General features: G+C 42.0%; 1 protein-coding gene across 2 annotated transcripts; it reads left to right on the top strand.

The window, feature by feature from the left end:
* The first annotated feature begins 7,248 nt into the window (after positions 1–7,248).
* On the top strand, positions 7,249–16,214 carry LOC131465142 (calcium-activated potassium channel subunit beta-2-like). Of its 2 annotated transcripts, none has more exons than XM_058637515.1 (5): positions 7,249–7,469; positions 12,050–12,178; positions 14,256–14,426; positions 14,856–15,045; positions 15,337–16,214. In XM_058637515.1, exons 2-5 carry the CDS (start codon positions 12,129–12,131, stop codon positions 15,595–15,597), a joined length of 672 nt encoding a protein of 223 aa, XP_058493498.1. In that variant the 5' UTR covers positions 7,249–7,469; positions 12,050–12,128; the 3' UTR covers positions 15,598–16,214. The 2 variants fall into 2 exon arrangements, with proteins under 2 accessions (XP_058493498.1, XP_058493497.1); XM_058637514.1 differs by lacking the exon at positions 7,249–7,469 and adding an exon at positions 9,797–10,052.
* The last annotated feature ends 1,600 nt before the right edge of the window (positions 16,215–17,814 follow it).

A 17,814-nucleotide genomic window follows, 5' to 3' on the forward strand; every position in this document is an offset into this window, starting at 1 on the left:
GCTCCGTGTGTGGAGGGACTATATTTGGCCCCTGGGCTCAGGTTTCAGTGCCAGAACACTGGTGAGAGAGAGAGGGAGAGAGAAAAAGAGGGAGAGAGAGAGAGAATGATAAGGTAATCCTGGTAACATATGCTAGTGCTGTCTTTTTCTCTTTTTTAACACGAGTAACTGAGCACATGCACTCATTGTCCTGCACTTATTCAAACTATTCAAAGTCGACACTGCGTTCAGGTGTTCGATTTACTACCACGGTTGCCATGGTAACCTGCATACAGATCAAAGACAGGTGAGGGCGGAGTCTGTCGCATCTCTAGAGACACCTCTTGCCCATTTTTAAGCCTGCAAACAAACACATATGCAATGAACAGACAGTTAATAAGAAATAAGCAGGATCTGTTGAACACAGTACACTTGCTGTTACAGAGTCCTATCCACACGGAAATAGGACAAAAACTTTGTTTCTTTGTTGTTTTGAAAAGGTTTGAGGAAAAACTGCCCAAAAAGACTCTAAACGACACATATGACAGGCCACTTAGTTACTGTTAGAACAAAAAAGGTCTATGATGGCTGCGTGTTTATGACACATACTCTATTAATAAAAATGTATTTGCACAGCAGCTCACAAAATGGACAAGAATGTGAATAAAGACACAAAAGTGCAGGTCAAACAGTCAATAATAGGGCTGGCAATCAGCATCGGTCAGCACTGGTATTGGTCCGATACTGATACGGATTAAAGATAAAAATGTCACATCTGATACAATCCAAAAATCCTTTATATCACATGCTTCACTGTAAAAATGTAAATAAAAATCCGCTAAAGAGTCATGCTTGTTACACAGATGGAGAATTATGGTCTAGATTGTATTGGTAGTGGTAGATGCTTGAGTTTGTGATATCAGTATCAGACACAGAGAAGTGGTATCGTCCCATCCTTAGTAAATAAAGGGATTAAATAGTTAAATACAGGTCTAATGCAATCAAACCTAAAGGATAAGGCAAGACGATTATCAGGTAAAAGTGAGGTAGCAAAAGTAAAAGGACATGCGCACGCACAAGTGACGAGAGGAAATGACCTGGACTCGGCTCTACTCACGCTGCTGTGACATGAAATAAGATTTGAAATGATTTTAATACCAGGTCTGTGATCATCAGCTGACAGAGCTCTGTTTTTGAAAGTGAAGACGTCTAATGTGACACCTCGCTATTGCTGCCGTGTCCAAGCTGAGTTTGACCTTATGACCCCAGAACACCCACTTACAGGTAACCTTTCTTTAAATGGGTTTGGGCAGCAGGGGCGTAGCAGCAGGGTGGGCAGAGCAGGTGAACAGAGGCCGGAGAACAGAGGCCCTCTGAGGACAGCTGATTACATTCATTTAATTTTTTGTTTATTTTAGATCTACTAAATTGTATTTAAAAACCAAAACCCAGTCCTGTTTCGCTTTTCCACCACTAGGGTGCAGCCGACTGAGGAATGATGCTGCTCTGTTTTTAAGAAGCACAGTGAGAATAGAAAACACCTGGATGCTGACACATCCCCACCATTGAACCATGGCATTAAAGTGGTGTATGACACACGTGGTCTATTTCTGTGTCACTATCACATTTAGTTCTCTCACAGTTATTCTGGATCCTCAATCTACTGATTACAGTTAAGTGTCAGTGATAAGTTTGGAAGGAATTTTGACCAGAGCCTACTGTACACACACACACACACACACACACGCACACACACACACGCACGCACGCACGCACACACACACACACACACACACACGCACACACACACACACACACACACACACACACACACGCGCACACACACACACACACAGACACCATCAGTCATCTTCTAAAATCATACTGTCTTGTTGCCGAACTGTTAGCATTAGCTCTGTGTCATTTATAAATAACTGCTGCTCTTTTCAGTGACATCAGTCATGATGTTAGGGTTTGCGTGTGTGTGTGTGGGTGGGTGTGCGTGTGTGTGGGTTGGTGTGCGCGTGCGTGCATGTGTGTGTGAAAAGGCGAGTGAGAAATGGTTATTAGATCAAAACAAAGAAGTGACTCAATAATGATTTTTTAAAACTTGTATTATATATATATACACATACACATGTGTATATATGTATATATATATACATATATATACACACACATATATAGTATATATATACATATATGTATATGTGTGTATATATATATATATATATATATATATATATATATATACATACACACACATATACATATACACACACACATATACATATATATACACACACACATATACATCCCTGCTTTCTCCGGGTAGGGAATGACTCCTTGCCCCAGGTGAAGGAGTTCAAGTATCTCGGGGTCTTGTTCACGAGTGAGGGGACGAGGGAGCAGGAGATGGGCCGGAGAATCGGAGCGGCTGGTGCGGTACTGCATTCGCTTTACCCCACGGTTGTGACGAAAAGAGAGCTGAGCCGGAAGGCAAAGCTCTCGATCTACCGGTCAATCTTCGTTCCTATCCTCACCTATGGTGAAGAAGGTTGGGTCATGACCGAAAGAACGAGATCGCGGGTACAAGCGGCCGAAATGGGATTTCTCAGGAGAGTGGCTGGCTATTCCCTTAGAGATAGGGTGAGAAGCTCGGAGTAGAACCGCTGCTCCTTCACAGCGAGAGTGCCGTCACAGGAATAGACGTCCGACACAAGGATCAAGCTGAACACTGCCCAACTGTAAATCAGTTAAAAACACTTAGGGACAGCACCGCTGATCACCACCGCTGACCGCTGCATAAACTGCCACTGTATGTGACTGTATCAGACTGAGTCTGTGCTCCGGTCATGGAGGACGTACTGATCAAATATTTTTAATTAGGACGTGTCAGAATGGTCAGTTATGAGCTCTATGTGACCTTTTCTTAAAAATGTGTGTGTTTGTACGTCGGTGAAATACACTCGCTGACAAAATACGGCGACCGCTGGCCGCAGTCTGATGTGAAGTGGTGCGAACACACAAACACACGTTTGCTGACTTTATCCGACACATTAGCTTCATATATAAAATCCTCTGAGGCTGGAAGTTTGTGTAAAACACTGTGCTCCACTGTGCAGCCACCAACAGCACACTTGTCCCTCCGCGTTGACATAATACCGCTCTTCCTCCCTCGCCTGCACTCTCGCAGGGACAAGGTGGAGCTAAGGTGGAGCTCTCCAAGTAAACTTACTGGTGGGTGGTAACATTCGCGGTGAAATGCGCATGCTGCCGTCATAAGCGCAGGGAATTCAACATGGCGTGTTTTATCGCCTATACTTACACTAAGGGGGACCACAAAAAAAGGACTGAGTATTCTTTTTCCACACTTTGGCGACTGGTAGGGCCTCCAGAGTCCCAAATATAAGTATTAAAATGATTAAAAAGTTGATTTTGCATAATATGTCCCCTTTAAGTTGAGTTGCTGACGTAATACCGTTTGTTGTCACTAGTTGTTTTTAGCAGCACCAGCTGTTAGCCGCTCAGCTGTTAGCCGCTCAGCTGCAGGGGCTCGTTGTTTACCGTGTTGGACACCGAGGCTCTGGTCTCTGGGTTTCTGGTCTCCTGTCTCCGGGTTTCTGTTGTCTGGATGCCGGGTTTCAGCTGAGCGGCTAAGATTCAAAACTCCAAGCAGACACAGGGAGGTTGGGAGAGAGTTTGTCACCGTTCACGACAGAAGGTTGATTTTAATATTGTTTGAAGTTATTAAGAAGCCACAATCAGTGGGCCTTGAGTAATTTGGTGCCCTAGGCAAGATTTTAGCTGGCGCCCCCTTGCATCGCAGCAGTCAATTTCACAATCAACTTTCAAACAATCACACAGAAACTGCATGTGTGTATTCAAGATTTTATTTCTTTGAGTAAAAAATATCACACTAAAAACTAAAGAAAGAAACAAGTGGTAAAATTAAAAAGGACAGGAGCACCTGATGCTGTGTCACTGGGCTGTGCAGAGGTAGACGGGACAGCAGCACCTGATGCTGTGTCACTGGGCTGTGCAGAGGTAGACGGGACAGCAGCACCTGATGCTGTGTCACTGGGCTGTGCAGAGGTAGACGGGACAGCAGCACCTGATGCTGTGTCACTGGGCTGTGCAGAGGTAGACGGGACAGCAGCACCTGATGCTGTGTCACTGGGGGTGGTACTGAAATATTTTAAAAGTGCATCTGAAGAGAGAAGAGAAGTATATGTGACGACTGCATGTTACATTTTAATAAAAAAACAGATGCTTGGTGTGCTATACATGAGACTAATATAGACTAATAATGAAAATGTGATGAGATTCATTCAACTTTATTGTCATTGCAATGCAATTCAGTCTAACCAGAGTGCAAAAACCAGTAAAGTGCAGTGAAATGAATATATATGTATATATAGCCTATGAATGCTATGGGAAAGCTAAGGTATGAAATATTAACAGTAATACACTTTAACTGAACTTTAACACTGATGTAAACTTTAACAAACATAAACTGTGACACATAAAACCAAAGGCTTACAACCACCCTATTACAAAGGGGATGGACAACTAAAAGCATTTTAACTGACATACAAGCAGGAAAGACACCTGTAAAATAACATCTGAACAGGCCTAACGTTAAGTTTCCAAACGTCCCTGATGAATTTAAGGTGCAGTAACATTAACACACGTCCACTCAGCTATTTATTGATTATTAAACAATGTTGCTATCGTCCGAAGTAAGCTAGCAAGCTAACACTCTGCTCCAACAACGGTAACTACGACGCATTAAACTATTAATTTCATGCACTTCATCACATTGACATTACTGTACCTCTATCTACTTCACGTTTTTCTTCCTCTTCTTTCCTTCTTTTCCTTCCTTGGGCGCTGGATGGCTTTAGTTTTTTGGACATAATTCCGATACAGTGTCATTAATCTTTTTCTTCGTCTCTGGGTCACTGTCCGGTCAGATTCAGGCAGCTGGCCTCTTGACCCCGCCCCCCTCACAGAGGGCAGGTACAGAACAACGGCTCGTTGCACCCAGAAAAAAGGCTTCTGCATTATTTAATAGTCTTTGCTATGACTTTATGTCGCTGTGGGCTTATATAATATTTCGAAATAATAGTAATAATGGTACTGGTAAAAAAAAAAAAAAAAGTAGTATTTATAATTTAAAAAAAAAAAAAAAAAAAAATTTCCCTCCGTTTTCGGCGCCCCCTGCGGATGACGGCGCCCCTAGCATTTGCCTATACTGCCTATGCCCAGGGCCGGCTCTGGCCACAATAAAAGTCATATTCAAAATAGTAATAGCTCACTTTGTTTGAATACTTTTACTTCTAATACTTAAGTACATTTTATATCAGATCAGGTACTTTAACTTTTACTATATTCTAAAATGCTACTTTAACTTTTCTGATAAGAAACTTGTACTTTTTCTCAAATATCGCTTTCAAGTACTTTATACAAGACTGGTTACATTATATTACAGAAAATCCACTATAATTCAAACAATATTTAAACTACATTATCAAATCCACTTAGACTAAAAATAAATGAGACTCACCTGTTGAAGAGGAGTGACGCTCTGCGGTCGTTCATGTGCACAAATCCAGTCCATGGACAGTGTTGCCAGATCAGATTGACAGTTTCCAGCCCAATCACATCGTAGAACCCGCCCAATCCAATAAAAACCAGCCCAAACCACGAAGTTGCCAGACACTCGTGTAAACCCGTAAAATCATAACACATAGACATCCAGAGCTTCATATAGCATCAAATAGCCACACATAAATGATAGATTAACAGGTTTAATGCAACCAACAAGAGCGCAGTAAATCAACCATTGGCTACACAAATTGCAAGATGAACCTCTGGCATCCTAGCGCCAGGCCCAGATTAGTAATAATAACAGCTGCACGTAAAAAGGTGCACTTTTAACCGTGTAGGCCTAATATATTTAATTATTTACATCACAAATGACCCGTATGAGGACTACTTGCAAAACAAACAACGTAGGTTGCAATCCTAAGTTCACGGCGTTTTTGGTCATCTTTGACTGTGTTTTGTCCGACACCAGATCCCACCGGTACAGCAAAAGATTTCACACTCGGCGCACAGCGGGACTTGTGTTTTTTTGTGGCGCCATGTTCTTTCAAATCATTAAGCTGAGCTCTTATTTCTGTGTTACAATACTTGCAACGGGCTTTAGAGTCGTCTCCTGTGACAGCCGCGATCCAGGTCTTAAGTTCAGGGTCTGTCTCCCATTCGTTCCTGTAGCATTTCTTATATTTTCCCCACTTCGGCATGATGCTGCTGCTTAGCTAGGTCACCCGCTTCATATTTAGCGCGGCTACAGTGCTGAACTGACGTCACGGACCGGTACGTTGCCATGCCGATTGAATAGCCCACAACTACCTCAATTATTTATTTATTTAAACTATTTATTTATTTATTTATTTATTTGAGAGAGAGAGAGAGAGAGAGAGAGAGAGAGAGAGAGAGCTGTTTTTACAATATTAAAAAACCCGCCAAATGTGGACAAAAGCAGCCCAAATTTTATTCACCCGCCCAATGTATTTTTTCCCCGCCTGACGTAAACAAAAGAAGCCCAATTGGGCGGAAAACCGCCCAATCTGGCAACACTGTCCATGGATGAGTTCACGTTAGACCTGTACAGATCCCGCCTTTGCTTCAAATCAGCCAATGAGAAGCGCTCTGGGGCCCAGGAAAACTTATAACAGCTCATAATCCTCCCCTGCACAGCAGCGCCCTCTGGTGGAGCCGTAATGCAAATACGCCATTGTATTTAAATATACATAAACATATGTCAGTCTCATCAAATCTGACATTTTGAACCAGAGAACTCAAGATTCAAGTTACTTTTTAATGACGAGACAATTTATTCTGCTGAGTCATTGTTTGTTTGTATCTGCATCCTAAAAGTTTGATATTTGAATCATTACAAAACCTTTAAACTCTGCATCTGAACGCATTTTCATGAAAACGACGTCACAAATGTTCATATGGAGTTTGTGTGTGAATGTTTTTATGGGCAGAATAAATAATAATGGGGAATAAAAACAATTGTCTTATGAATGTGACTCAGTGACTCATGTAGGATCCACTCACATCCACTAGATGTCACCATTGTACAAATAAATGTTAATAAAAAGCAGCTCCACGCCTGTGGCTGAGAAACAAAGAGGCATTTATTAAGGAGCAAGTCAAATAGTCTAAATGTTAATGAAAGGTGTGTCACCTGCTTCCTGCTTTTCAACAGTGCAGACGCTCGGAGGTTTGATCTCTGCTCATGTTCTTCACTTTCACTGAACAACAAACTGACAACAGAGAGAAAAAGTGCACAGAGGACGTGACAGGACACGTGAAACGCTCCTTCACCTCCTTCACCTCCTCCACCTGCTGCTGCTGCTACTGCTGCTGCTGCTGCTAAAGAGTTTGACCGTGTCACAGGTCTCTTCTCTCAGGTGAGTTTCCACAGGCCCTAAACTCTGACTCATCCAGTCTCTCTTAAAGAGATAGTTCAGTTTGTTTTTTTTGGTTTCATGTGTGGATCAGAAAATGAACCATTTCAAAGACAGAAACCTTAACCTTTGTTGTTTGTTTGTCACAGAATTATAAATCACACATTTGAGCATTTTAAATCCTTTGTTCAGATTGACCTCAGTGACACAGTGACCACATGAAGCAGCAGTGGACCTAAAATCACTGATGTTCTCAGTGGACTTTGGTGTGGGAGAGTGAGTGGTTGTGTCAGGTTTTCTGTTTGTTTTTCAGGGACTTTAAGTTCTGTGACTCTGTGAACATGCCGTCCTGAAACAGAACCGTGACATCCCCGCTGACATGCTCATATGTTCGTGTGTGTGTGTGTGTGTGTGTGTGTGTGTGAGAGAGAGAGACAGGTGGCAGCACCTGTGCTGTCACCATGTTTCATGTCATGGCGCCGACGTCCAGGAACGTTGTGAAGTTTATGGTTCAAGTACCAGTGAGAGACGAGGGTGAGAGTCCAGACAGAGAGTGTGTGTCGTTTCTAACACCAGTGCTCCACTATACTTATGAGCTCCCACAGCATTGTTATAATGTGACATTATCTGCCACTCACTCTCCCACACCAAAGCCCACAGAGAAAATCAGTCATTTTAACATCACACATACACACACACACACACACACTGCTGCCTCCATCACTAAGTTCAAATGTCTGATTTTGTCACTTCAGTGTTTGAAATCCAACGTACAGATTGACGTCAGTGACACAAAGTGACCACACGAGGCAGCAGAGGAGCAGCAGCTGCTGTGTCCCCGCCGGCTAAAATCACTGATTTTCTCTATGAGGTTTGGTGTGGGACACTGAGCAGTTCAGCACATGATGCTTAAAGGAATACAAATACTTTGTATTGCTAGAATAGCAGTAGTATTTTTAAAAAATTGTGCTTCCCTCCCTCGGTTTTCCACTGAGTTGTAAAAAAATCTGATTTTCCCTTTCCAACGTCGGTTCAAGGTTGAGAGTTTGTCAGCCAAGAAGTCAGTCAGTCAGTCATCATCTACCGCTTTATCCTCTGCCAGAGGGTCGCGGGGGGTGCTGTGCCAATCTCAGCTACATCGGGCGATAGGCGGGGTACACCCTGGACAGTTCGCCAGTCCATCGCAGGGCCACACACAGATAGAGACAAACAACCATTCACTCTCACACTCACTCCTATGGTCAATTTAGAGTGTTCAATTTACCTATCCCCACATTGCATGTTTTTGGACTGTGGGAGGAAGCCGGAGTACCCGGAGAGAACCCACGCACACACGGGGAGAACATGCAAACTCCATGCAGAAAGGCCCTTGTTCCAACCGGGGCTCGAACCCGGGTCTTCTCGCTGCAAGGCGAGAGTGCTAACCACTACACCACCGTGTGGCCCCAGCCAAGAAGTATCAAATATTATTTCACATTTCTACTCCATAGATGAGCCAGTTTTAATAGACATTCATCTTTAAGTTTGCGTTGTTAATCACAGACCATAATCAAACTATAATTATGGTGTCAGACAAACAAGACTTGGTCAACAGTAGGATCCAGGTTGTGTTTTGAGGCATCAGGGAAATGGTTCTGGGAGAGAATGAATGATGGCAACACGTTACAAAGATACAAGTGCGACTGTGTGTGTTGTTATGTGTGTGTGTGTGTGTGTGTGTGTGTCTAAGGACGTTGTACAGTATGTGGAAAGCATGTGGAAGCACGTGTGTATCACAACATTCCTCCTGTGCTTTGAAACACACATGAAGTTCTGTCCTTGACCTTTTCAACACGTGGAAGAAAGAAGGTGAAGAAACTGCGCTCTGTGTGTGTGTGTGTGTTTGTGTGCGTCCTTGTCGGGACCAGTAGTCTTCATGGAGACAAAAAACCTGGTCCTAATGAGGTCTAATCCACACGAAACACACAATTTCCCTGAACAATCTTTTACTTTTTTGTACGTAAAAAACGCGTAAACACGCCATCGTTTCCAGAAAAGTCGTCACAGACACAAAATGAGTGTAAACACTGCAGTACCTATGCCAGGCCTGTATGTGGTGCTGTAACGCTGTCACAAGAAGACGTAGAGTATTAGTGCAAAATTTGCAGGGTTGGTGCTAACACATCTTCATTTTCACAAAGTTACTTACACACAAACATAAGAGTGGCATTTTCACGTTTGGGTTTAAAATTGAGTTTTAGGGCTTGTGTGTGTGTGTGTCTGTGTGTGTGTGTGTGTGTGTGTGTGTGTGTGTCTGTGTGTGTGTGACAGCCACAGAGGCACACACACACACACACACATGCGCACACAGAGCCTCCTCCTCTCTTCTCCTCAGACAGAAGCTGTGTTTCACTTCAACCACAGACGTTTGGATTTAAAGTGAAATATGTTGTTGTTGTTTTAATCCTTTGAAACTCTGAGTGAGGACGTAAATGAAGTGGTGAAGCAGCAGTTTGTTGTGGATGAGGTTCATGTTTTCATGTTTGGAGACGATTGTTCCGACGCTCTGACCGTTGACCTCTGTCAGACGCTGCAGTCACAGAGCAGGTGAGACCGCGTCTGTTTTCACTGTGTTTTAATTAGAAATAACAACAATAATAATAATAATACATTTGATTTATACAGAGATTTTAAAGGATGTTTAAATGTATTCAAATGTCAGAAAATATTATAAATTTAGATAAAAAAATGAAAAATTCATTTTGACTGGACTTGAAGATTTTGGTCTGTTTTCCCTTTTTTCAGATAGTTTCAAATATTTTAGCCTTTGACGGATTATTTTTCTTAAAACAAGAACATTTATCTGACTTTGGCAATAAATATAGTTTACAGTCATTCTTCCAAAAATAAAATAAATGTTTCATTGTATTAGTTAAGTTTATAATATACAATTCCTTGAAGAATATTTAGCTCATCTCATTTTCTGTTTTTATCAAAGATTCAGGCGCTCCATTATTCACACGTGTGTGTTGTGTGTGTGTGTGTGTGTGTGAATATGAGACACTTTAAATTCTTAAATTCAACTTAATTAAGTAAAGAAAGAGTCATTTTAAATAAACATTTCTTACATGACACCTTTGTCTCATTTTAAATAAACATTTCAGTCTAAAAGTGACTGCAGATTTACAGGTTAGTTAGCCTAGTTTACTTCTACCACTTTCACAGTGACAGCTGCTGTTAAAGTGGGCGGAGCCTTTCAGTGATGGAAAAGATGGTGTGAAAATTCATGTTTTTGTTTATAGGGTCTGTAAATAATTCACTCACACACACACACACACACACACACACACACACACACTCACTCACACATGTTGGACATTCATGACTTGAGGGGACATTGCATTGACTTACATTCATTTCCTGGAGACTTACTCTAACCATAACCACAATTACTACTGGCCTAATCCTAACCCTGACCATAACCTCAACCTAACCGTAAAACATATCTTCACCTTAAAATGCAGTCATTTACGTTGTGGAGACTTGATTTTTGTCCCCACAAGGAAGACAAGTCCCCATAATGTGACTGTGTAAACAGTTTTAGGTCCCCACAACATTAGTAATACCCGCACACACACACAGATGTGTGAATAATGGAGCACCTGACGTGAGCCTGAGTCAATATTAGTTTTCCCGTAAATGTTGTGACGCTGCTGCTGAGAGTCAGCTGCAGCTTCATCATCATCGTCATCATCACAACACAAATGTGTTTTGTGCCTTTTATCAAAATGTTTTTATCAGAACATCAGAAAATGTTGTTCAGCTCAATCAGAACCAACTTTTATGTCCACAATTATTTGTGTATAAAAACGTGTTTAAAAGTCTTAAAAGACAACGATTAAATAAACGATGAGTCAATTAATAATCAATTTTTTTTATGTGAATATATTCTGGTTTCTTTGCTTCATGAAACAAAGAAATCATTCAAACTGATGAATTTGTCACGGTTGTTGAACTATTACTGGAGGTCGACTGCTGCAGATTCTTAGAAATCAGGTCAGCTGATTAACTAAGTCACGTTTTTTCCTCCATCTGATAAAACATTAAAACTGACAATAACAAAAAGACAGAGAAAATCTGAGAAAACATTTTTTTTGCAATATATATAAATATAAAAAATTGCAAATAATTTGTAATAATCAGCCAGTGATGATAATAAAAAATGCAAATATCGGCCCACTTAGCCAGGTATTCATAGAAACTTATTTTCCCACCTCTGTTTTGAATAATAATAACAACATCGTCCACACACCATTGAGCACTGTTATGACCATGCCAGACCTATAGATGGCAGCACAGCACCATGCTAGCTAATCAGAATACTGAAAAACAAAAACAACTCCCTGACTTTACAGAATCTCAGATTTGGTCGTAGTTTTCAGAAATGAGACGTAAAACTGAGACAAAAACATTCAAATATCTGTTATTTTTCCAGATACCAGGAGACAGGACGTACATCGTCCAAATGTCACGATGACTGTGATGATGTTGTTGAAATCACTAAAACATGACATAAATATTGTTGTTCAAATGTTCACTTACAGCTCCTGTTCGTCTCAAAGGTGGATCAGCGCATCCAGCAGTGACTGCAGTGGACAGCAGGTCCCACATGTGTCAGACAGGATGTTTCTGTGGTCAGCAAACATCAGATCAGAAGGAAAAGGTGAACGCAGGTACTGAACAACACAGAATACAAAACATGACCACTAGATGTCAGCATTATATTCAAACATAACCACTCAATCCTTTTCTTTTCAACTGTTCATGAGGCGTTCATGGTCAAGTGAGGCGTTCATGGTCAAGTGAGGCGTTTTGGGTCAAGTGAGGCGTTTGGGGTCAAATGAGGCGTTTTGGGTCAAGTGAGGCGTTTGAGGTCAAATGAGGCATTCATGGTCAAATGAGGCGTTCACGGTCAAATAAGGCATTCATGGTCAAATGAGGCGTTCATGGTCAAATGAGGCGTCAAATGAGGCGTTCGGGGTCAAGTCAGGCGTTCAAGGTCAAATGAGGCGTTTTGGGTCAAGTGAGGTGTTTGAGGTCAAATGAGACATTCATGGTGAAATGAGGCATTCATGGTCAAGTGAGGCGTTCATGGTCAAATGAGGCGTTCATGGTCAAATGGGGCGTTCATGGTCAAATGAGGCATTTGGGGTCAAATGAGGCGTTCATGGTCAAATGAGGCGTTTGGGTCAAGTGAGGTGTTTGGGGTCAAATGAGGCATTTGGGGTCAAATGAGGCATTTGGGGTCAAATGAGGCGTTCATGTTTAAATGAGACATTCATCGTGAAATGAGGCGTTTTGGGTCGAGGCATTTGGGGTCAAATGAGGCGTTTGGGGTAAAATTAGGCACTTGTGGTCAAGTGAGGCGTTTGGGGTCAAATGAGGCGTTCATGGTGAAATGAGGCGTTTTGGGTCAAGTGAGGCATTTGAGGTCAAATGAGACATTCATGGTGAAATGAGGCATTCATGGTCAAGTGAGGCGTTCATGGTCAAATGAGGCATCAAATGAGGCATTCGGGGTCAAGTGAGGCGTTCAAGGTCAAATGAGGCATTTTGGGTCAAGTGAGGCGTTTGAGGTCAAATGAGACATTCATGGTGAAATTAGGCATTCATGGTCAAGTGAGGCGTTCATGGTCAAATGAGGCGTTCATGGTCAAATGAGGTGTTCATGGTCAAATGAGGCACTCATGGTCAAGTGAGGCGTTTTGGGTCTCATTTGAAATGAGGTGTTCATGGTCAAATGAGGCGTTCATGGTCAAGTGAGGCGTTCATGGTCAAATGAGGCGTCAAATGAGGCGTTCGGGGTCAAGTGAGGCGTTCAAGGTCAAATGAGGCATTTTGGGTCAAGTGAGGCGTTTGAGTTCAAATGAGACATTCATGGTGAAATTAGGCATTCATGGTCAAGTGAGGCGTTCATGGTCAAATGAGGCGTTCATGGTCAAATGAGGTGTTCATGGTCAAATGAGGCACTCATGGTCAAGTGAGGCGTTTTGGGTCTCATTTGAAATGAGGTGTTCATGGTCAAATGAGGCGTTCATGGTCAAGTGAGGCGTTCATGGTCAAATGAGGCGTCAAATGAGGCGTTCGGGGTCAAGTGAGGCGTTCAAGGTCAAATGAGGCATTTTGGGTCAAGTGAGGCGTTTGAGTTCAAATGAGACATTCATGGTGAAATTAGGCATTCATGGTCAAGTGAGGCGTTCATGGTCAAATGAGGCGTTCATGGTCAAATGAGGTGTTCATGGTCAAATGAGGCACTCATGGTCAAGTGAGGCGTTTTAGGTCTCATTTGAAATGAGGCGTTCATGGTCAAATGAGGCGTTTTGGGTCAAGTGAGGCATATGGGGTCAAATGAGGCGTTTATGGTCAAATGAGACATTCATGGTGAAATGAGGTGTCAAATGAGGTGTTAGGGGTCAAATGAGGCGTTTTGCTGTTTAACAAAAGTATTTACTATGTTTGTAACTTTCTAAAAATCCATTGAAATCTTCTTGCAATCTTTTTTTTCCACCTGTGCAGACTGAATAGTGACAGGAGGATACTGCAGTGTGCAGTATCCTCCTGTCACTATTTGAAGATACACAGAAGTGAATTGTAATCGTCGTAAAAAACATGGATGCAATAGCATTACCAGTCAACAACACCGTCTTTATTCTATTGTTTTGTTTGCCCTTTATTATTATTGCTATTATTGTTGTTTGTTTATCGTTGTCTGGAGTTTGTCTCAGTGGTGGTGAAATGCATCTTTTTCAGAACCTTCTACCGCAGGATCTGCGAGTTGGAGACTCTGGACAAGAAGAAGAGGGTGACAGCTCTGAGCGCAGGAGAGGACAGAGCCATACTCCTGGGCGTCATCATGATCGCCTTCTCTGCCATGATGTACTTCATCGTGGGAATCACCATACTGCGCTCCTACTCTGACAGGTAACAATGCCGCCATGTTGGCAGGAAAAACACCAGAGCAGAGATCACTGTGAACTTTAAATCCGCAGAAAAAGAGAAATGTATTACAGATCCTGATAAACTGAACATATCTGAACCTTATACTGCCCCCTGGTGCTTTTCACGAGTATGGAACCACACATAACGGATTTTATTTCAGAGCTGCAGCATTACGTCTGCAACTTTATGATAAACTTTCTCTCATTCTCTCATTTCTCTCCAGAAAACACTTACACATCTATTCAACTATTTTCTTGATTAATCGATTAGCAGTTGGTCAATAAATTGTCGCTAAAGGTTGAAAACAAAATTTGACGGATTTGTCTATATTACTGTTAGACTGTAAGTTCACACACACACACTGTTCTTTATGATTTGAAGTATGGAGTTCAGCGATCTGTTTTCCCACAGCGTGTGGACGGAGAAGGCCAGCTGCACCATCCTCAACTCCACCATCATGTGGGACGTGAACTGTTCGTACGGCTGCGGAGCAGAGTGCTGGGAGACGTCCCGTTATCCCTGTCTCCAGGTCTACGTCAGCGTCTCGGGGAAAGTGGTGCAACTGCTGCACAACGAGGAGACGCAGGAGAGCAACTCTGAGGTAACTCCACAACTGATAATTTATTTATAGAGCACATTTAAAAACATCCAAGGAGCGGTCTGTACAGCATGTACAGAATACAAATCTATACAAATAGAAAGCATAAAAACATAATACATTTAAGTCAAGTTTTGAGTCAAACGCATGGTGTAAAAGGATTTGCCTAACCAGCAAATCAGTTAACAAAATAAAAGCTCCCTAAAAGCAAGACGAACAAGAAAAATATGGAGAAATGTGGATTTTTAGTGAAATATACTGACATGAATTCTGTTTTTCCTCTTTTTGCTTCAGTGCTTCTACATCCCAAAGTGCATTAAAGACTATTCTGCCACACACACCGTAGTTCAGAACATTTCTGATCGTCTGAGGTCTCAGCACACCGTTGACTGCTTCGTGGACCCAACGGACAAAATGGACTGTGCCATTCTGACCCAGATCTATGGCTCAGTCACCGTCTTCCACTCCCTGCTCTGGCCGACCTGCACCTTGATCGGGGGAATTTTCATCATTGCCTTGGTGAAGATAACCCAGTGCATGTTCCATCATGTGTGAGGGAACAAGCTGTTTTAGGAACGTGAAGGTTATACAGACCCTAGAATCCTGGATTGAAGGACAACTGAAGCAGCTAAACCAGGACAGACGTGGTCTCTCTGTGACAGCTGGGATTCAGAGAAGGTGACAGTGGTGACAGGATCCAGATCTGAAGATAAACTCATGATGGTTTGAAGCCTGAAACTAGTGGAACCTGCAGGTGGTTGAATCTCACTCACAATCTGTAAGATTAGGATTATTTCAGGGTGGTTTGTTTTCACCTGTCTCTGGTTCTTTGATTGGTTAGTTGAATGGACGGTTGGATGCATAAATGGTTGGCTGGTGGGTTGGCTAATTGGATGGATGGTGGGTTTGTTGGTCAGCCTGGGTCAGTTGGTCACTTTGGATGAATGGTTAGTTGGTTGGTTGGATGACTGGTTGGTTGGTGTGTCAGGAGAATTATGCAAAATCTGCCAAACTATTTTGCACCAATCTGAAATTCTTTTACAAATCATTGAGGTTCTCACACCTTTTACTGTATTTATTAAATTTTTACTTCTACTATTAGATCTTTAAGAGGAGGATCTTTGGTAAACTCAGTGTGTGAACTGACTAATAAACGTCAATATGAAAACACATTTTCATTACTTTTTATTGGGTCTTTTTCATGGCACTGAAAGACTGAAGTCTTTTAAAGGGGTGGGGTGTAGGTTTTGATCATGTCCTGGATGTAGGCTGGACCGGATCCGTTTGTAGCATGGAACGCAAGCACTAGAGTCTTGAAGCGGATGCGAGCAGCTACAGGAAGCCAGTGAAGGGAGCGGAGGAGCGGTGTAGTGTGGGAGAATTTTGGTAAGTTGAAGACCAGTCGAGCTGCTGCATTCTGGATGAGTTGCAGGGGTCGTATGGCACACGCAGGGAGACCAGCCAGGAGGGAGTTGCAGTAGTCCAAGCGTGAGATGACAAGAGCCTGGACCAGAACCTGTGCCGCCTTCTGGGTTAGAAGAGGCCGTATCCTTCTGATGTTGTACAACATGTATCTGCAAGATGGAGCTGGTTGCAGCAATGTTGGCAGTGAGGGAGAGATGGTCATCAAGTGTCACACCCAGGTTCCTTGTGGTATGAGAAGGAGTTATCACAGAGTTGTGGAGGGTGATGGTCAGATCTGTGGTGGGAGAGAAGAAACTTCAAACTCTTTCACTGTGCTTTGGCAACACTACACCTATGACATGGTAAAATGTGATTATAATGTGATACACAAGTAAGGTTGGGACGATATATTACGATAATATATAATATTATTATCATATAATATAATAATACGATTGTAATTGTGCATCACATAATAAATTGATTGTGGTGAAAATGGAATTATTTCATGAGTAATTTGAAAATGCCGTCTAGCTCACCAATATATAGTCCAACCACAATGGGTAGCTGCATCTCTCCTGTCATTCCAAGACCTCAACATTTAAAATAATCTAATTTAAGATAATAATCTTATTTATCACTTTAAAATGCTTACCAAATATGTTATCTCCCAAAATGTAAGTAAAACATTATTTTTTTTACCAGGATCGGAATGACATTGCATTAGGATAATCACGACGTTTTTTATATCCGACAAGAGCGTCACCTTTTCTGTCCTCCTCCAACAACAGTCTTCTCTGCTTCATTTTCGCCATGATGAACATCTGAAATAACATGTCGGTGAAGGTTCTCAGTCATCCAGGTCATAATCTTCTTCACTAGTGAGGTGTGGGCGACGGGTCCTGCTTGAGTTGAGTTGAAGACATTTCATCCTCTCATCCAAGAGGCTTCTTCAGTTCTGACTAACTGATGGGAAGAACCAGTTATTTAACCTCTGAGCCCGGAAACCTCTGAAGCTGTTAAATGAGGGTAAAGTTCTACATTAAAATGTCTCTGAAAGACACATAAAACACTTTATAAGGAAGTGTTTTTGCATGTAGCAAATGGTCTATAAATGATTATTGTATAAGGTAAACTGAGGAGACTTTTGTGCACTTGTTATTGCCAGCAAGTTTGTCCACGTACAGTACGTAGTTAAATATTCACCCATGTATAACTGATATCATTGTTAACTCTACCTTGGATGATAATCTGTAAGCCAAGTCATTATATTCACGCCGGTCAGACTAATGGACTAAACTCTGGACCTTGTTCCAAGTGAAAGCATAATAGTCCAGAGAAGACAATTATTGAACATTTCCATAACCA

This window comes from Solea solea, chromosome 9 (genome assembly GCF_958295425.1).
Source record: "Solea solea chromosome 9, fSolSol10.1, whole genome shotgun sequence".
Taxonomy (NCBI): domain Eukaryota; kingdom Metazoa; phylum Chordata; class Actinopteri; order Pleuronectiformes; family Soleidae; genus Solea; species Solea solea.

Excerpts from the sequence above, each read along its gene's own strand:
- LOC131465142 (XM_058637514.1), top strand. The coding sequence starts at position 9,985 with ATGTTTGGAGACGATTGTTCCGACGCTCTGACCGTTGACCTCTGTCAG. Across the intron at positions 12,179-14,255 it reads GAAGGAAAAGGTGAACGCAG|AACCTTCTACCGCAGGATCT; the intron begins GTACTGAACAAC and ends CATCTTTTTCAG. Across the intron at positions 14,427-14,855 it reads CTGCGCTCCTACTCTGACAG|CGTGTGGACGGAGAAGGCCA; the intron begins GTAACAATGCCG and ends GTTTTCCCACAG.